Source organism: Tenrec ecaudatus, chromosome 8, assembly GCF_050624435.1.
Source record: "Tenrec ecaudatus isolate mTenEca1 chromosome 8, mTenEca1.hap1, whole genome shotgun sequence".
Classification (NCBI taxonomy): Eukaryota; Metazoa; Chordata; class Mammalia; order Afrosoricida; family Tenrecidae; genus Tenrec; species Tenrec ecaudatus.
In genome coordinates, this window is record NC_134537.1 from 139,885,599 (window position 1) to 139,906,905 (window position 21,307).

The 21,307-nt window shown below is 44.7% G+C and overlaps 1 protein-coding gene across 1 annotated transcript in view; it reads left to right on the top strand.

Moving 5' to 3' along the window:
• Positions 1 to 19,162, top strand: part of LOC142455548 (retinol dehydrogenase 11-like) — a 35,788-nt gene extending 16,626 nt beyond the window's left edge. Inside the window, exons 4-6 of the mRNA XM_075557248.1 lie at positions 18,140 to 18,328; positions 18,760 to 18,866; positions 18,974 to 19,162. Of these exons, the coding sequence (XP_075413363.1) occupies positions 18,140 to 18,328; positions 18,760 to 18,866; positions 18,974 to 19,162 (485 nt within the window). The remainder of the gene's footprint in view (positions 1 to 18,139; positions 18,329 to 18,759; positions 18,867 to 18,973) is intronic.
• The last annotated feature ends 2,145 nt before the right edge of the window (positions 19,163 to 21,307 follow it).

Sequence of the window (21,307 nt, forward strand, 5' to 3'; positions counted from 1 at the left end):
ATCAGTTGTATAAAGCACATTTGTACATTCATTGCCCTCATCATTCTCAAAACATTTGCTCTCCACGTAAGCCCCTGGCATCAGCTCCTCATTCCCGCCCCCGCTCCCCTCTCCCTCATGATAATTTATAAATTATTATTTTGTCATATCTTACCCTGTCTGATGTCTCCCTTCACCACTTTTCTGTTGTTCATCCCCCAGGGAAGAGGTTATCTGTAGATCCTTGTAATCAGTTCCCCCTCTCTACTCCACCCTCCCTCCACCCTCTTGGTATCGCCACTCTCACCACTGGTCCTTGAAGGGATCATCTGTCCTGGATTCCCTGTGTTTCCAGTTCCTATCTGTACCAGTGTACATCCTCTGGTCTAGCGAGACTTGCAAGGTAGAATTGGGATCATAATAGTGGGAGAGAGGAAGCATTTAGGAACTAGAGGAAAGTTTTATGTTTCGTCATTGTTACACTGCACCCTGACTGGTTCGTCTCCTCCTTGCAACCCTTCTGTAAGGGGATGTCCAGTTGCCTACAGATGGACTTTGGGTCCCCACCCTGCACTCCCCCTCATTGACAATGATATGATTTTTTGTTCTTTGATGCCTGATACCTCATCCCTTAGTTACCTCATGATCACACAGACTGGTGGGCTTCTTCCATGTGGACTTTGTTGCTTCTGAGCTAGAAGGCCACTTGTTTATCTTCAAGCCTTTAAGACCCCAGACACTATATCTTTTGATTGCCGGGCTCCATCAGCTTTCTTCACCACATTTGCTTATGCACCCATTTTATCTTTAGTGATCATGTTGGGAAGGTGAGCATCATGGAATGCCAGTTTCATAGAACAAAGTATTTTTGCATTGAGGGAGTACTTGAGTGGAGCCCAATGTCCATCTGCTACGTTAATAATAAACCTATAAGTATATGTGCATAAATCTATTTCTCCACCATCCTATATAAATATATTTGCATATATACACGTCTTTATCTAGACCTCTATAAATGCCCTTTGCCTCCTAGCTCTTTCCTCTATTTCCTTTGACTTTCCTCTTGTCCGAGTCTCATGCTCAGCCTTCATTTGGAACCTCAACCTTTTCAACACCATGTGGCTTGGGGATCCAATCTCCTTTGTCCTGGAAGCTAAATAATCCAAAGGATGGATTAAACCTTCCACCCAGCAATCAACAAAGGGTTTGTTACTCCAAAGGCAGGAATTCCTTTTTTTATGCCATTTTATGCCATTTCACATAAAGCCCTGGTCCCTCCCCAAGTTTTAAACAATTAAACTTTGATCTGACAAATGAAAGTGCAATCATATCATTTCTTTTTAAAACAAACCATTTAAGTACTGGTCTTGTTATATATCTGTTCTAAGATAAATCTTTACATCAGTGGTTCTGAACCTTCCTAGTGCCATGACCCTTTAATACAGTTCCTCATGTGTGGTGACCCCCACCCCAACCATAACATTGTCATTGCTACTTTATCACTGTAATTTTGCTACTGTGATGAATTGGGTGACCCCTGTAAAAGGGTCATTCGACCTCCAAAGGGGTTGTGAACTACAGGTTGAGAACCGCTGCTGCTTTACATGGCAAAACACACCAGTTAGCAGACCTAAATATATACATCTTTTCCTTAAAAGAGCGAAAGTGATAACAAATATACATTAACTGAATTTCATACCAGTAAATTACCTAACAATCTTGAAATTACCTTCATATATACTGCTGAAATAAAGTTGAATGATTTCACGTTTCCTTTAGAATTCTCATCTGCCACTAGGCCTCCTGCCACATCAGATTGGAATGTGGTTTAAAACAAAATTCCCCTTCTATATGAATCCAGATTGGGGTTCTCCTTTTGGTTTACAACCAAAGACAAGAGCTAGTCTTCTGTACATTTAAATGGACCCAACCAATGTCTTCCCCTTCGGTTTTTCCTTAGGTAAGTTTTTTTTCTCTCTCAGGACTAGGAAGGAAGAAGAAGAAAGAAAATAGTTTAAAGTCTCAAGACTCAAGGCTTGTCTGCTCATCAAACTCTTGCCCTCGAGCCCCTTCTAACGCACAAGGACACGACAGGACGTGGCAGAAGGGCCTCTGTGGGTTTCTGTGACGGTCACTCTTTTCGGGACTAGAACGCGTCGTCTTTCTTCTGCTGAGCAACTGGGCACTCGTCTTAGGTTTCTGGCAAAACCGACATCACCTTTACTCCTGAAATGAAACACACTCTGTAATAGAACCTAACTTCACTGTCAGGGAAAGATGATTCTGGTTTCCAGCTTGCTATAAACATGAAAATCTGTCAAAATGAGCTCATACCTTCCTGATCATTAAAAACCATTTCTTTCTTTCTTTTTTTACTATATAAGGTAAATATTTAGTTTTATTTTTTAAAAATCATTTTATTGGGGGCTCATACAACTCTTGTCACAATTCATCCATCCATCCATTGTGTGTCAGGTACATTTGTATGTTTGTTGCCATCACCATTCTCAAAATATTTTCTTTCTACTTGAGCCCTTGGTATCAGTTCCTCATTTCCCCCCTCTTCCCCCTCCCTCCATCATGAACCCTTGATTATTTATACATTATTATTTTGTCATGTCTTACACTGTCTGATGTCTCCCTTCACCCACTTTTCTGTTGTCCATCCCCCAGGGAGGGGGTTATATGTAGACCCTTGTGACCGGTGCCCCTTTCTCCCCCACCTTCCCTCCACCCTCCTGATATTGCCACTCTCACTACTGGTCCTGAGGGTTTAATCTGTCCTGGATTTCCTGTGCTTCCAGTTCCTATCTGTACCAATATACATCCTCTGGTCAAGCCAGATTTGTAAGGTAGAATTGGGATCATGATAGTGGGGGGGGGGGGAGGAAACATTAAAGAACTAGAGGAAAGTTGTTTGTTTCATCATTGCTGTAGTACACCTTGACTGACTCGTCTCCTCCCCATGACCCTTCTGTAAGGGGATGTCCAGTTGCCTACAGATGGGCTTTAGGTTTCCACTCCACACTCCCCCTCATTCACAGTGATATGATTTTTTTGTTCTTTGATGCCTGATATTTGACCCCATTGACAACTCAGGATTACATGGGCTGGTGTGCTTCTTCCATGTGGGCTTTGTTGCTTCTCAGCTAGATGTTTGCTTGTGTATCTTCAAGCTTAAGACCCCAGATGCTACATCTTTTGATAGCCAGGCACCATCAGTTTTCTTCACCACATTTGCTTATGCACCGCTTTGTCTTCAGCAATAGTGTCGGGAAGGTGAGCATCATGGAATGCCAGCTTGTTAGAACAAAGGGTTCTTGCATTGAGGGATGCTTGAATAGAGGCCCAATGCCCATCTGCGACCTGAATACTAGATCTATAATATATGCACATAGAACTATTTGCCCATTGTCATATATAAATATATTTACATATGTACATGCCTGTATTTAGACCTCTATAAATGCCCTTTGCCTCCTAGCTCTTTCCTTTGTTTCCTTTTACTTTCCTCTTGTCCCACTATCATGTTCAGACTTCATTTGGGTTTCAATAATTCCTCTCGGTTACATTACCCTTGATCATGCCCTACCAGGCCTCCTTCACCCTCCTCACCATTGATTTTGGATCACTTGTTGTTTCCTTGTGCCTGGGTTTGTTAATATCCACTCCTCTCCCCCTCCCCCCACCGCCTCCCCCTCTTCCATGTCCTCCTGGAATGGGCAGTCCCATTGTTTTCTCCTCCAGATTGTTTATCCCACCTATCTTATCTAGATAGACCTGCTGAGATAATAATATGCACAACAAGGAAAACAGAGCAAAACAAAAGAAAACAACAACAAAAACCAACAACAACACAAAAGAGAAATGCCTGTAAATAGTTCAAGGCCTGTTTATTGTCCTTTCAGAGTGTTTTTCTGTAGAATCTTATGGGGTACCATGCTTGGCCCCAAAATCTATTTTTGGTATTCCCTGGGGACTTGGTTGCTTGTTCCCCTTTCTGTTCTGTTGCACACCCTTCACGTTTCACCTCAGTGTGGCGGGGTCAGATTGGGTGCAATTCCTGCACTCTGTCTCCAGTGTTGCCCCCTGCGGGGCTATGAGTCAGTGAGGGACGTCAAAGACACCATTTCTTAACGTATATTAACAACATCTGGAGGTAGAAATTCTAGTTTGAGGAATGTCTGTGCTGAAGGCGAGGGTAAACCAATCAGAGAGAGATTATTGTCTCTGCACTGCGCTCTTCTAATGGATGGCGCAGCCAACTCTTCCAGGAAGCAGCCTATTCGCAACCGAGACCTAGAGTAACTGCACGGGGCGGGGGGGGGGGGGGAGGGATAAAACAGGAGTCTTCAAGATAGAAGCTCATACTTTCCTAGGTGACGTGGAGCAGATTCCATGCAAATGGACCCCATCTCGGGCAAGGATCACATACTCACTGGATCTCTGCACCCAAAACAAGAACCACTCTTAGTGCCACGGAGTGGTGTCCAGCTCACGGTGACCTTCTCGTACAGAGTAGCACTGCCCCGGTGCCTTTCTGAGGCACTGTGCATATTTATGGGGGTAGAAAACCTCAGCTTTCTCCCAAGGAGTGCCTGGGAGTTTTGAACGGCTGACCTTGCTGTTAACACAGCCAGCACATAACTCACTCAGTCACCAGGGTTCCCAGATCTCTGAAGACAGAGTAAACCTATAGAGTCATTGCTGGCGTTTCCCCTTATGATATTCTAACAATAGCAAACATTCTTAAAACAGCGCAACCCAATGCAAAACAGCACACACACACACACACACACACACACACACACAAGTAGCTACAAGCTGTTTGAGTTGTTAACCTATATTAAAATTACTGGAAATTTTCCTTAAAGATTGCCATTGATTTTCTGGAGTGTTCTTGGCAATCACATGGCAACATCTACTGCATGAGCAGACATCCAGCCAGACCATTAGAGGTGGTGTTCCCTCTTACCAATGATCAGTACACATTCCCAAGCAGTCTGGGAATGGCTGTCTATTCCCTGCACACTTCTTGCAAGATCTGGCAGTTCCACCGAAAAGCCACACATGAAGTCAGGCAGCAACACTTAGGAAAAGTAAAGTGAAAGATTGGGCTGGTGAGATTTGTGGTCAAAAGGTTGAGAAGCCTGTTAGTTTCCCTCACCAGGATGCACATGAACTCAGTGATCCGGAGCTCCTGGAAAACAGAAGTACTCCCATTAAATGTCAAGGCCAGCACTGTTTCCCAGGTTTTTCCCCAAAGCTGGACCAGACTCTGCAGGAAGGCAGACAAAGCCTGACACAAACCAACAGACTACTGCTCAACGGTTCACAACCTTAAACATATTTTTTTAAAGGGGAAATCAGAGATACAAATGGAAACTCCTATTCCCTTTAGTGATCGCTGAAATTCCAAGTTTTAGTACATTCAATGTAAAGCATAAAACCCACACCAATATCCTGATAGGGGAAGAAGAAGGGAGGGAAAATACAGGCTCATTCACCAAGGATGTTAACAATTAAATCGAAACTTTAGCCAGCTGGGATTAAATACAGTTCCTAGCAGGGAGTTGATATTCTTTACTCTTGCTGTTCCCCTTGCTGGTCTGCTGAACACCTTTAATGTTTCACCTGTGTGGTGGGGTCAGATCGGGTGTAATTCCCACACTGTGTCTCCAGTGTTGTCACCGTAGCACTATGGGTCAGTGACGGATGTCTTTTTCTTTATCATTTTATTGGTGGCTCGTACAACTCATCATAGTCCATCCATCCATCCACTGTGTCAAGCACATTTGTACATTAGTTGCCATCATCATTCTCAAAACTTTTCTTTCTACTTGATCCCTTGTATCCGCTTCATTTTCTCCTTCTCCCTTCTTGCCCCTCCCCCCATGAACCCTTGACAATTTATAAATTATTTTTACTTTGTCATGTCTTACACTATTCGATGTCTCCCTTCACCCACTTTTCTGTTGTCTGTCCCCCAGGGAGGGGATTATATGTAGATCCTTGTGACCCTTTCTACCCCACCTTCCCTCCACCCTCAATATTGCCACTTTCACCACTGGTCCTTAAGGGATCATCCATTCTGGATTCCCTGTGTTTCCAGTTCCTCTCTGTCTGTACCAGTGCACACCCTCTGGTCTAGCCAGAGTTGTAAGGTAGAACTGGGATCATGAGAGTGGGGGTGGGGGTGGGGGAAAGGAAGCATTCAAGAACCATGACCCTTCTGTAAGGGGATGTCCAGTTGCCTACAGATGGGCTTTGGGTCCCCACTCTTTACGCCTCATTCACAGTGATATGAATTTTTGTTCTTTAGTGCCTGATACCTGATCCCATCGACATCTCAGGATCAGACAGGCTGGTGTGCTTCTTCCATGTGGGCTTTGTTGCTTCTCAGCTAGATGGCTGCTTGTTTATCTTCAAGCCTTTAAGACCCCAGATACTATATCTTTTGATAGCCAGGCACCATCAGTTTTCTTCATCCCATTTGCTTATTCACCCACTTTGTCTTCAGCGATCGTGTCGGGAAGGCGGGTGCCATGGAATGCCAGTTTAGTGGATCAAAATGCGCTTGCATTGAAGGAGTACTTGAGTGGAGGCCCAATGCCCATCTGCGACCTGAATACTAAACCTATAAATATATGAACATAGAGCTATTTCTCCATCATCGTATATATCTACATATGTACATTCCTGTATTAAGACCTCCATAAATGCCTTTTGCCTCCTAGTTATTTCTTCTATTTCCTTTGACTTTCCTCTTGTCCCACTATCATGCTCAGCCTTCATTTGGGTTTCAGTAATTCCTCTCAGTTACATCGTGCTTGATCAAGTCCTACCAGGCCTCCTTCACTCTCCTCACCACAGATTTTGGGTCACTTGTTCCCTGTTCCTGGGTTTGTTAACAATACTTCCTTTTCTCTGCCTCCCCCTCTCCCATGTCCTCCTGGAACAACAATCCCGTTGTTTTCTCCTCCAGATTGTTTATCCCAAATATCTTATCTAGATAGACCAACAGAGATAATAATATGCACAAAAAACCAAGACAGAGCAAAACAAAGCAACAAAAGAAAAAAAACACACACAAAAAGGAAAACCTATAAATAGTCCAAGATCTGTTTGTTGACCTTTTGAGTGTTTTCCAGTGGAGTTTGATGGGGTGCCATGCCCTGACCCCAAAGTCTATTTTTGGTACTCCTTTGGGACTTCCTTGCTCTGCTCCCCTGGCTGCTCTCTTGCACGTCCTTAGTGTTCTGCCTTGGTGTGGTGGGGTCAGAGTGGGTGGAATTCTCACGCTGTGTCTCCAATGTTGTCCCCTGTAGGGCTATGGATCAGTGAGGGATATTGTGTCTCGTAATGGGGCAGCCATGTGGTCCTCTCTGTACATTGGCTGCTCTGAGCAAGGATATTGTCCTCAAGGTTTGGTGGGCCAGGATATGCTCCCCTCTCCCTACCCCCTTCATTTGCTCCTGTGTGTTCTGATCACACATGTCAGCTAGGGACGTCTTTAAGGGGGTTTAAAACCTCATCTTGCTCCCAAGGAGTACCTGGGAGTTTCGAACTGCTGACCTTGCTGTTAGCTCAGCACATAACTCACTCAGTCACCTCGACTCCCGAACCTCTGAAGTCAGATTAAATAACAAAATTATAGAGTCATTGCCTGCGTTTCCCCTTAGATAATTTTACAGCTAGTTTTCCCTTGACATTTACAAATGTACAGATATAACCAAACTCTCCCATTGGTGCTGAAACACAGATCTTGAGACAGAAGTGTTGTTGTCCATGAGCGAACTAGTGTGATCTGTAAGGAGCCCAAGATAGGCCACACACACACACACACACACAGCAGCACAGAGTTAAAGTTTTATTAAAGTATTGGGTTGTGTCAAGGTGAGAAGGGCACCTTAAACATAAATATGTAATATGTGCCTGAGAGTGAAGCCGGTCTCCCTGGAGAGTTGAGAAGGAGAACTGGGAACGGCAGGTTTGCAGCCTGCGGATGGCCAGGCCTCCTCCTAATTAGTTACTAAGTTTGTCCTGGCGTCTCTCGCACCATTTCTCTCAAATCCATCTCGGCACTGGCTCTTGAGCCAGCATTTTCAGATCTATCTCAGGCTACAGTTCTCTGTTGGGATGTGTACCAGGACCTGGCTTCCAGTTGAAGATATTTACCAAGCTTGGACTCACAGGTCCTTCGTTTGTTCCCTTAGCGGACAGAATGTTCATCCCTAAGTGAGCAGAAAGTCCTTGTCCTGTCCTTGTCCAAATGCCAACACTTTAACCCAGAATTGCATTTTCGTGTCTGACCAGTTTATTTGCTCTTATCCCGGGAGGCTTTCTGAAGTCGCCAAAGGAATTTCTCCCATCACCTGGAGTAACTTGCTGGAAAGCAGACAAAAACAACACAACCCGACACATAGCAAGACTTAAGAAGTCTTAACAAGGCCCTCTGAAACACAGCTTCAAAAACCCAAAGTGTCTTCCTATGAGATCTGTGGTAGAGGAAGCCAGCCCTTTCTTGGGCATCCATCCTGATTGCCCGAGAGAGCTCTACCAGGGAAAACAGATTTGTAGTCCATTGGTCACACTCCTATTTTAGGAGAAAAAGAGCACCCTAATCATGCCCCCCCCCGAAAGTAGATATAACCGTTGGTTAGCAATAAACGGGGTCCTCCAGCCTCCTGCCGGGTCCCTGCCCCACCTTGTTGGCCCACTGTGCGCGGACCTGGCTGGTGAGATCACGGCCATCCAGGAGGTGAGCGTGCTACCATGAAATGTGTCTGACTCCTTTATTTGACTCTCTCTTCTATCTCTCATACTCTCAGTGGCTTTGTTATAATATACCGGTAGGCCCTTCTGCAATTATTTTATAAGGAGTCAATTTATGTTTTCTAATGTGACCTGGCTGATCAGGAAGGCAAGAATTAACATCTTACACCAGGGGTTAGCAAACTTTTGTGATGGAAGACCCAATCCTGTGCCCCACAAGAATTTAAAAGCTGTTCGAGAGCCATACATAAATTTTCAACAAATTAAATCACCATTATCTGAATAATATCCTTTCAATGAAACCATAATGGTTTTATTTCATTTTCAGTTTTACTGCAGGACCACATGTATGGACCGAAAGAGTTGCAGTAACCTTTGATACAGTTAATGTAAGGATTTAATTTAGTCTTTCCACTCTGCCAGAGACGATCAAGGGTAACGTGATCAGAAAAATGCTAATGAAGCCCCATGCCTTAGGCTAGTTGCTTAATTACTTTTTTTTTTTTAAGCTGAAATGAACTCGAAGTGTTGGGTGATAAACAAGTTCTTCTGAGACAAACCAAACCCAAGCGACAACAAGAGCTTGGCTTTGTTTCCCTGAGAAACATGGCATTGGGGCCGTGTCCAGCCTGCCTCAGTTGCAGCTCTGACCCACAGTGACCCCAGGCACACCAGAACAAAACCCTGCCCGGCCTGTGCCAGCCTCACAGCCCTGCCTGTGCCTGACCCCATCTTGCTGAGGGCCCTCCTCTTGTCCATCGCCCCTCCACTTTACCAAGCACGAAGTCCTTCTCCAGAGACTGATCTCTGACAATATGTCGAAAGTATGGAAGGCAAAGTCTCATTTATCTTCCTAGCTTCAGTAGGGAGGAGAATTCAATTCCACACCAATTCCAGCAGTGGTCTCAAAGTTCCAGCTTTTGGGCCTTGCACTGGGAGGCATGGTCTACAGTACTGGTTGACCCCATTGGCTGAATTAAGCCCATCTGGCCTAGATTGGGGTTCACCCAGGTGTGCCGCCCACCTAGGTGTACCACTCCCCCTGGCTTGGTCCCTGAATTGGTACATGACTTTTAGGCTTCTATGGCCTTCCAACCTTCTGTAGGGGGCCCCCAAGGCAGGAAGAGGAACACTCCTCTATCTGGGTACCTCACAGAACTTTAAAACAGAGACATCACAGTGGATGTTTTTAAAAGTAGAAAGGTATTCTACTATAGTGTAGGAGGCTGGACATTGAAATTCCGGAGCCCAGGGGAAGGTTTTCTTCCTGTGAGCTCTGGGGGGAAGTTCCTTGCCGCTTTTCCACATCTGGCACCATTTTCCTTGGTCTTGGCGGTTCTCGGCTCAGAGACCCTATGTGCAAAAGAGGCGCTCCACCCTTTGCTCTTCTTTCCTGGGAGCAGACAGGTCCTTCCTCCTGTGCTCGCTGCTTTACCTGTTCTAAGAAAAAGATGGCTCAGGTCATGCCCTGGGGAAACTGCGCTTGCATCAGATCAGGGGTGTGGCCTGACAAAGGGTGTTGCAGCCCACCTTAATCTTCTCACAACAGATTGGTTGAGCACCTCAGATTACATAATGGGAGATGATCATATCATAGCATAATCACCAAATTACATCATTACATAACTGCGGAACCGCTGAGGTTCATGACCCAGCCAATTGGACATACATATTTTGGAGGGTACAATTCAATCTACAACAGCCAATCACAGGACAATGACATGATGGAGATTTTGGCAGCAAATTTTTAAAAATTGTCTTGCCCAGAACCTAAGATGATCTGGGGAGATCTGAAACAGAGAGCTTTGATCAGGGCTTGTTTATCTACCTTCTAGAGTGTCCAAGGCTGTAAATCTTTATACAAGAAACTGTCCTATGTTCTCTTGGAGAGCAGTTGATGAGCTTCAGACCTTTTGGCTAGTAGGCCTGACCACAAAGGAACTTATTTCTTTAATGATAGGGTTAACGAAGCAGCTGAGAGAGTTGTATGACCAGTCTCCATAGAGGGGTTCACTTGTGGTGAGCGATCAAGGGAAGCTAGCAATTCCGAGTGGGGAGAGAGGAGAGGATGCGTGCTAGGCAAGATGAGCCTCTCTAGAAGGGGCCTGATGCTGAACAGTGAGGCGACACGGTGAACAACAGTAACAGCTGCCACTTCCCATGCGGGACTCTAAGGCTGATGCAAAAGTGGTAGTGCTGGGGGGCTGGGGGGGCATTGTGGTGTGCTATGATCATTGCAGCCCCTGGGGGCGGGGGCGGGGGGGGCGGTATGGTGAGAGACTTGTGTGACCGTGTTCTGTTCGCAGAGGTAGAGGTTGGTGGTGAGTCATCAAAGGAAGATAGCAATCCCAAATGAGGAAGAGAGAAGCACTGGTGGGTCGGGTTGGGTCGGGTGGGGGGGGGGCAAGACTAGCATCTCTAAAGGAGGGACCCTGGTACTGAAGTAATACAGCCAGTGGTCTGTTATCTAGTGGGAAGGCAGCAATGCCCAGCGCTATGTGTCACAGAATTTGGTACTGATAATGCCAACACCTGCCCTCAGAGATCTGGAGGTGAAACTGTGAGGGCTGACACCCCTTGACAAGGAGACCATTTGGGAAGGGACAACAGGAAATGCTCTTGTAGAGGAAATCTGAAATGGAAACAGAGAACCTTCAATAATTAATAATAATAACATTAGCAAAGAGGAGTAATAACAAAGCGCAGAGACAGCCTCTCTGGAGTTCCCACAGTAAAATAAACGAATGTCCCAATTGCAGCAGACAATCACAAAGCACATGCAGAGGCGGGACAGGTGGCCAACGCCAAAGAACCACGTAACAGAACTGTGCCTGAGGTCTCAGCGACTTTAAAGCGAGAGTATTATCCCCACTCAAAGAGACAGAAGGAAACACACAAAACAACTGAAGGAAACCGGGAAAACAGTACAAGAACAACAGCAAGAATAACTTATGCACAAACTCTGCAGACCAGAAGGCAGTAAGATGATATGTTCAGAGTGCGGAAGAGGAGAATTTTCAGCCAATGTCTGTGTATGGAAAACTGCCATTCAAAAAAAGGACGAAATTAAGGTATTACCAGATCACCAAGAAAGGGAGGAATCTGTTGCCCCCAGGTTGGCCCTATATAAATGCTAAAGAGACTCCTCCAGATGGGAAAGTCCTCAGACAATAACAAAGTCATACCAATGATGGTGAAATGTCCACGATGTCAGGTATTTTTAGCTGGCAAGTATAGTTTTTGTATGTTACTGAAATTATAAAAGAAAGTCGTGTTGTTATCAATGTAGGGTGATAAACATAGTCCTCATGGTAAACAAAAGGAAATAGAAATCTATGCACAAAATAAAGAAATAAAATGATTAGTGCTTCATTCTGCTGTTCGTAGTGTTGCTATGAGTCTGAACGAACTACATGGCACCAGAAGCCAAACAGAAGGAACCAATAAGCCCAAGGAGAAATCAAGTGAAATAAAAACCAGAATCAAACAAGACTCAAAACAGAACATATCCAAACCTAAAGGATGCAACAGTGTTTACAGCACGTTTAGAGCAATGGGCGTGGAAGTCAACTGCGATGGGCACAGAAGGAAGAAGATGTCCCAAGGGTGACTGCACAACCCTTCTTAATAGGATCAAACATTGAATTGTATGATGTGATCCTTATCACTCAATCAAATGAATTTTAAAAAGGAAGATCCCAAATCAATAGTGCGATGCTACCATTTGAGGAATCAGAAAAAAAAGACCAAGCAAATAATGTGCAAATCTACCAAAAATAAAAAAGAAAGAAAAGAAGCCAAGCCTACTTCTCGTCAAATCAATTCCAACTCAAAGCAACCTTTTAGGGCCCCTAAGACTATAGGCCTTTACAGGAGCTGACAACTTCATCTTTCTCTAGTGGAATGGCTGGTGGGTTTGAACTACTGAATTTGTGGTTAGCAACTCAATGGCTAACCCACAGAACCACCAGGCATCCTACCAGAACTACCAGGAGGAAGGAAATAATGACAGAGTACAAATAAATGAAGACCGCCAAAATCAAGAAAGGTTGATTTTGAAAAGATCTATAAAACAGACCATTGGCTAGACTGACAGAGAAAAAGAGAGAGATGTAAATAATTTAAAAATTAGAAACCAAAGTGGGAACATTCTAATGGAACCTATAGAAACTGGGCTTGTAAGGGAATAGTGTGAATAATTGCATGCCAACAAATTAGATGAGTCAGAGGAAATCACCAATCCCGGAAACAAATGCACTTCTTACATCGACTGAAGAAGACAGGTTCCATCTGCTGCGACTACTGGTCTCCCTGTGTTCACAGCAAAGAAGAATGAATCCACTCAAACGATGCACGGAAACATTTAGTCCAAAGGACTAATAGATCACATGAACCTTAGCCTTACGATCTTGGGATCAGAAGAACGAGATAGCTCCCAGCTACTGTTGCCAACCCCCTGCAAGGGATGGTAAGAGAAGGCCCTGTAGAGAGTTCGATAAAATACGGAATGAAACTCAGAAACAAAAACAAGAAAGACCAGGCATACTGCTCTGATGGAGACTGGTGGCCCTTAGTCACCCTTCAAGTCTGGCAATGAACTCACCCCGTGGCTCAGTTTGTAGCCAAATAATAGATGAATCTACACAGTGAACAGTATACCAGATAGGTACACACTCATCAGGACAAAAAATCAACCATTTGAGATCAAAAGTTAAGTCTTTTCTCAGGAATAAGGCTCAGAAGGCAGAAAGGGATGCGAAAGAAGGACCAATGGACAACGTGAACGCAAAGGAAGAATGGGGATTATTGCCATCGATGTCAGGGGACAGAATACATACGGACTGTTGTAAGGGAAACCGATTTGCACTACACACTTTCACCTGAAGCACAACAAAAAGAAAGAGTGACTCTCAACAGACTCCTAACAACTGAAGAGACTGAAGCAATAATCAAAGGCCTCCCAACCATGAAAAATCGACCAGCTAGACTGAGCATGTGCTTCCTTTTCGATTCTCTAGCTCTGGGTCTTCGCACATTTCTTCATAATTAAGTTCATTTTGTCTTCATCAGCTGCACTTTAAGCACGCTGTTCAGCTTTTTGAGTTCAGCATTTCCCCGCTGGCTTTAGCCAATCTACGTTCAACAGCATCGTTCAGAGTCTTTTCTGACAACCACGCTAGCTTTTTCTTTCTTTCCTGTCTTTTTTTATGACCTTCGTGTATGATATTTTTTATATCGCTTGTCAGCTTTTCAAGTCTTCCTTCATTAAGGTCCAAGGTGTCAAATCATTGCGATGTGCTCAAACCTCAGGTTGTATTTTGACTTTTGTTGAATTTGTTTTAATTTTCTTCAATTTCAACTTGAACTTACATATGAGGAATAGATGGTCTGTTCTCCAGCATATTTTGACTAAACGCCACTTGCCGATCTTTAAATTTGTAATTCTCAATGAAATTTAGGGCTTAAAATGGTTCTAGCATTTTAGGGACAATAATATAAACTTACAGGAAACAATTACTTTTATGCATTATACAATCTATTTTGCAAAGGAGTTCTGATGATGTAGTGGACTGTGCATTAGGCTGCAGTTCAAATCCACCAGCTTCTCCAAGCGAGAAAGATGAAGTTTTCTGCTCCTGTAAAGACTTGCAGCCTTTGAAACTCTGTTAGGCTGGGTTGACTAAAGAAACAAATCCAGTGAAATGCATATACATGTAAGAAAGAACTTTATTCTCAAGAAGTAATTGTATATCAGGGAAACATCCCAGCCCAGTCCAAGTCAAGACCATAAATCTGATGCTAGTCCACAAGTCCCTCTTCAGACTCATGCAGCCACATGGAATGATGCAGAATGCAGGAAGGTCACAGGGCGGTGGGTGAAAAGCCTTGTGGATCCATTGGTGGTGGTAGGTGTCAGTGTGGCTTGCCAAGAAAAGGGGGTGCAGGCAGGTTCCCAGGATTCTCCTTATGAAAAGCCCTTGCCCACAAGGAGGCAACCATCAGCCTGTGATCTGATTGACAGGCTAGACTCCACCCCTCTACATTTATCAAGTTGACATGAAATTATGTGACTACCACAGAAAGGCACAGGGCAGTTCTAGTCTGTCTGATAGGATCATCATGTATCGGAACTGGCTTGATGCCGGTCAGTGAGTGAGGGGTTTTTTGGTTACTTTTGTGCTCTTTTAAAACTTACTCTATTGACTGAAATCTTGTTTTTTGTTTCTTTGGAAGGTAGTTTTTGTTTTTTTTTTACTTTTCTTTTTTTACATTTTATTAGGGGCTCATACAACTCTTATCACAATCCATACATATACATACATCAATTGTATAAAGCACATCCATACATTCCCTGCCCCAATCATTCTCAAAGCATTTGCACTCCACCCAAGCCCTTTGCATCAGGTCCTCTTTTTTTCCCCCTCCCTCCCCCTCCCCCCTCCCTCATGCGCCCTTGGTAATTTATACATTGTTATTTTGTCATATGGTAGTTTATTATTATTGTTCAACCTGCCACATTCTTTTAGTGGACGCCCTTTATACTTTTCTTTTTCAAAACAAACAAACCACTGTCCTAAGTACCTCTGCAGGCACAGTTAGGACACACCCTCAAACAGCGCCTTTGTCGTTAGCACGTAGTTCGGTGTCTGTCATATTTCCAACATCTGCGTAATGGATAAATGAAGGAGGACATGAATATATGGAAGACGGCTTTTTCAGTGTTTTCAGCTCCTTCTCCTCCTCACTCTGAACCCATTGTGAGGTAAAATGTATAAAGATCAATTGAATTGACCCCTATTAATTAAAAGGGGGGAAAAAAGAGAGCAAGGGCTCTGGGCCTGGTCACCATGGGAGACGCATCAGCACGCGGATGACGCTCCTGTCAGAGAAGACTGAAGAGAGAACTGAAAGTGAAATGAGGCCATCACCTGAAGCCAGCGGTACCCGGGAAGAACCTGCCGCCCAGCCGGCACCGCGTCGGTCAGCCGTCTTTCCTTCCTCTAAGTCCCCAGTTCCGTGCCTGCCCCTGCGCTGGGAGCAGCAGAGCAAACTCCTTCCCACGGCAGCTGGCACCCCTGCAGGTGAGCTTCCCAGTGGAGCACAAAGCAGGTGTCAGAATGCATTCGGAGTCTCCCTGGCCGTGAAGAACGTGGAACCTTTAGAGATGAACAAGTTGGGGAGAAGCATTTCTGCCTATGAGCCAAACGGACATTGTCAACATTATGAGCATTAAGCTGGGCCCTGCTCTCAAAGTTTTCCATTCCATCCTGATGTTCAAAACTGCAGAAAAGAAGGCTTACAGTGGGCTTTGAAGTTCATTGACGGCATTGACTATGAGGACGAATCTGCTTTAAAGCGTGTGTCTTGGTCAAACGATGGCTCCAATCCTTAAGTGGGAAATCTCCAAACTCAAAAAGAGCAGGGCTGTGGGTTATTTATATTTCTCAAGAGACAATATATGAATTTTCCTGAAAATGCTGGACTGTCTTAACAACAGTCATCTTTTTGGTTCTGTTCCCTGAGCTAAATTTATCTTTGTAAATGCTTTGGAGACTGGAGGGTGGGGGGAGGGGAACCTTCATTAATTATTTATGGACAAAGTTGGGCAGAATAAGAACTTTTGGCATTTTGTAAACATTGTTGAATTCTCTTTCATGTACACGGTTTCTTTTTTCAATACGTGAAGGAACCTGTTTTACAATCAAAATTCAACTTAAACCAAATTAGTCAAAACCTGGCTAAGTTTAGCCAGCTGGGGCTTTTATCTGTATTACAAATTTTGTGTCATGTTTTGAATTGCAACATTATGCTACATATCACTTTGAAAGTCATGGTATTGCCTAACTGCTTGTAATAATTTGTTGGAAATGCATCGTTGTAAAAAAAAGAAAAGGTACTTTTCTTTCAAGCAGTGTTCTTACTTTTGCACGAATGATGAAATGCTTAAGCTAATTATGTTTTCATCAGCATCTTTACTATAAGTACAATAAAGGTGTCCATAGAATAATGAAATTGAAAAATAAAAAAATATAAGCAAAAATACACAAGGTAATGTCTTTTGAAAGACATCAGTCCCGAACATCGCCGTGCCCTATAAGTTTACCCGAGTCAGATGGTGCCGGAGGAGTATGCAGTGAACATTGGGGGAAATCGTTTTTCAGGACCTTGAACTAGGTATGAGATCACCTTGCACTTCTCTCTGACTGTTGCTGGTAATGTAACTGTGGTGCTTTGAAGAGAGGAAGGGCTCGATCTAGTTTTTCCGTGTTCTCAAAGAGGTCTCTCGGCTCTTACCATGTCCTCCAGCTCTTACCATGTCCCAAAGAGTTTCTTCAGGGCTGGGTAAAGAGAAACTGTAGAGGGTACAGCCTTTACTCAAAAGGCACAATATCAGTGGGCAAAAGTTCCAGATGCTCACAGAGCAGGGAGGCCCTTTCCCAAGCAGCCACTCAAGTACCTCCCTGTTGGAAGGCTTTCTTTTTCTGTAGCGCAATTTGCCTCTATTTCTAAGTGTACAGGTGACTTTAAATGAAAACCCTCAGTTACCTATAAACTGGTAGCTGGTAGTTTTTTTGGTTTTGTTTGTAAGATTGCATTTGCAAGGACAGAGGTAAATGACTTCATTAGCATTTTGGTATAGTTTCCAATCTTAAGATGGGAAATTGATCCAAGGACTATTTATTAAAAGAAAGGAAATAAGTTTGTAGCATGCTTACGGAATTTGGGAGAAATCCCATCTCTCTCTCTCAAGTTGGTATCAGTTCTTCTGATGTAGAACTCCTTCAATACCCCCACGATGTGCATTCCTGTTGGAAGGCCCTTTCATCGACCTAATTCCAGGTTCAACAGGGTCAGTGACATCTACCATGCCCCGTTCACTTCTTTGCATGAATCTGTTAATGAGGTTTTTGTTGATAACGTTTCCTTTTTTACCTTTTTGTTCAGAATTTGTATATTCAAGTTGCACTTGTTATATCTGATATGAATGAAATAAAGTATTAATTGGGTGTGTGGGGGGGGAGGAAGAGCAAGGCAAAGTCCCAAACCTTAAAATACAAAGGGAGAATCTCACTGGGAAGCATTGGACGCTCTTGTATCTAGCCGGGGAAGTAGGCTAAAAAATTGCCAAGAGCCAGGATTCATGCGAGGGCTCCGCCCCCCTCTGGAGTCTCTGGACGGCACAAAGGATGTAGCACTCCTTTGGAAGAGTGATGGCTCCGTTCAAACGGATCCAGGAGCTCCTTGGCTGAAGGCCCGGAGAGCCCTGTGAGAAGTCACAGGTACCGTTTCAGCCTGAGCCACGTGGGGCCACCATGCGTCAGCATCAGCTCGGTTGCAACGGTTCGTCCATAGTTGTTATTGTCTGGTCCTTTTTTTCATCCAGGGGCCCTAGAGAAGGCAGGCTCAGCCCGGGTGGTGAATGTGTCTTCCTATCGGCAGAACTATGGGTACATTGACGAGGACCACCTCACGGGGGCTGGTGGCCCTTTGGCCTTTAACCAGAGCTATGACTGTAGCAAACTGCTACTGACCACGTTTACCGGAGAGCTTGCTCGAAGACTCCAGGGGACAGGTAATTGCCTCTCAGACATCCTCCCTTCGGCGGCAGCCCCTTCACTCTCAACCCTAATCTGTTACGTCTTTTCCCAACATATTCGGCTATAAAGTACTCTCGGCCCCCCCATATCAGCTGTGACCCACTTCCATTTATCATCGATACATCCTACTCTCCGCCCCGTGGTCACATCTCCTCTCTAATTCTCCACAAGAGTTGCTTTTTCCCAGGATCTCCCCATACCGACACCATCCGACCTATCCCTAGTAAAATCCATCTGGCTTTTTCAAACACCTTCCCCTCTTGACTGGCTTGGAGATCACCGTTTGCATAACTTAGCAAGCCCTGGCACCACCACCTCAAAGCCTCTGGTGCCCCACACCCCAACCGTTCTTCACTGCCCACGGTAGGAACTTGTTTCACTTGACACTTGTGTCCTGTCCTCTCAGGTGTGGCTGTGAACTCGTTGAACCCAGGTGTTATATACACAAGCATCATGAGGAACTTACCTTGGCATTACCGCCTCCCCTTCTGGCTCCTGAGCTTCTTCCTCAAGGTGAGTGGGGAGGAGAGAGTTCCGCCTGGAGAGGGTGGTGTGCGGCCCATTCCTCTGCAGGCCAAGCCTGACTCCTTTTGTTCTCTTCCCACTCCGTGTCTCCACAGGCTCCCAAGCATGGCGCAATCCCAGTTCTGTACCTGAGCTTGGCAGAAGAGCTGGATGGCATTTCTGGAAAATATTTTAATAGTTCCTGCATAGTTACTCTTCCTGCTAAACCTGCTCGGGATCCTTGGGTGGCCCAGCACCTCTGGGATGCCACAGTTCGGCTAACAAACCTGGACAAGATGGACTGACCCTCTGTGAGCCCCATCCTAACTAGCCACTTCCACCTTGCTCCCCCAAACCCCTACTCTGTTGGTAACCCTTACTCTTATTTGGTAGTGGCAAGTCCCAATCACCTTGTTGAATACAATGACCACCTTCTTTGCTTGAGGACTCAGTTTGAGAGCCCATGACAGCCAGGGGACCATTTCCATTTCCACATGATTGCCATTTCTCTAATGGATGTTTGCATTCCTTGGACACTAGCCTCTCCAGATGTCAAGTCCCAGGTTGCAGTAATGAGGAATAAGCCTCCTTTCCGTGATTGCTAAGACTACCCGCCCTGTGCTTCTTGGCTGAAGACACTACCACATCTGGTTGAAGGCATAGACCTCATCCTGTGGGACAGCACTCCAGACTCTTAGCATGTCATCTCCCAGCTGGTACTATAACTGAACGTGCATATGGTCATGCTACCTTCCTGGCAAACTAGCTACTTCTGGGTGAGGTGCCAAGTAATAGGACCACTGACTTGTGTGGGCCTCTATCCAATGCTTCCCCCACCCCACCTGGGGTCTTCATGCATCTCTATCATCTTTGTCAAATTTCTTTTCTTTCTTTCACTTTCTGTTGTGAATTGGGTGAAGGTTTACAGGGCGTATCATCAAATTTATTTTTTAACGAATTTTGTATTGTGCACTGGGGAGGTGTTCAGCTTCAGATGACCAATTTTGAATTCAGCGGTTTAAACGACTTGTCAATGCCCTGCCCGTTAACTGGGCCCACGCTTTGCTTTGATTTCTCTTTCCACTCTTGTGGATTCCCATCTTCTCCTGCATCCAAGTTAATGCCTGCCTGCCAACCACCAGTCTGTTGTTTCTGCTCCTCGTAGAAAAGTCTTTGCTCTCTTCCTCGCCTCTCCCTCCCTTTCTTCCTCCTTTCCTTTAGTGCTTTCCCACAGTGGCCTCAACAATAGTTGTCCTTTTGTGATGGACTGATTTCACTCGGCCTAATGTTCTCTAGAACCATCCAAGCCCCGAGGTGCTTCCTGGTTCCATCATTATTTTTTTATGATGCATAATATTGCATTAGGTGTGTGTTTTCTTTACATAGAGTTATAATCCATCCTGAGGGCTGCCATCCTTGATCTTCATCAGCAAGTGCTTCAAGTCCTCCTCACTTTCAGCAGGCAAGGTTGTGATGGTTATATTTTAGGTCAACCCCACACATCTAGGTGAAGATAGGAGCTGAGCTCAACCTATCAATCAGATGGAAGCCTGATGACTCCTCTTTGGGGGCGTGGCCTTTTGTATAAGAGAGACCCTGAGCAGAACCTAGCTCTGTATTACCCTTCGCGGTCTGCTGGACCTAGAGCAGAATGTCCATCTGTTATATTGCCCGCCAGCACAAGAGCCATCAGAGACTTTACTCCACCCACATCTTTATAGTTGACTCGACTTGGAGTCTACTCTTCCTCATTCATAGTTTGAGTGGCTTCAGCTTGAGGAGCTCATCTCCTGGCAATGTTCTCCTGGTCTTCGTTGGGTTTTCAGTATCTGACTCTCTTCTGCTGCTGTCTGTAAGGTTTTCAATGGCTAATACCTCTGAAGTGGAGAAGTCATTCTTGCTTCTTAGTCTACTCTTAGTCTGGAAGCTCTGCTCGAACGTATTCACTTTGAGTGACCTCTGTTAGGATTTGACATGCCAGGGACAAAGTTTCCAGCATCGCAGCAACATTTGACAGACCAGTGGTGGGCATCTACCCATAGATCAGTGTAATTGCAGAATTATGTATATAGTAATATTTGCCTCTGTTGCTTTCTACCTGTATAAAAATATGAGTGGGTACCATCTGCCCCCACAAAATACAAAATTAAACACAGAATTGCACTGGATGGAGCAGATCTTTCGTAGTATGCATGTTTCCTGCTAGGCAAGCACTGCTCTGAGTTAGTGCACCCAGTGGTGTCACCTGGGAAGGTTCTCTCTGGTGACAGTGAATTTTTTGGTAGAAGCAGTTTCACTTAAACCTCATTTTTTGTGTGATGACTGATTTAAGAGAACAACTTGCAGCAGTGAGATTCTGTTTGCTGCTCGGAAAAAACGCCACAGAAACTATTAGATGTTGAATACAGCTTACAAGGACAGTGCTATGGGAAAAACTCAAGTGTATGGGT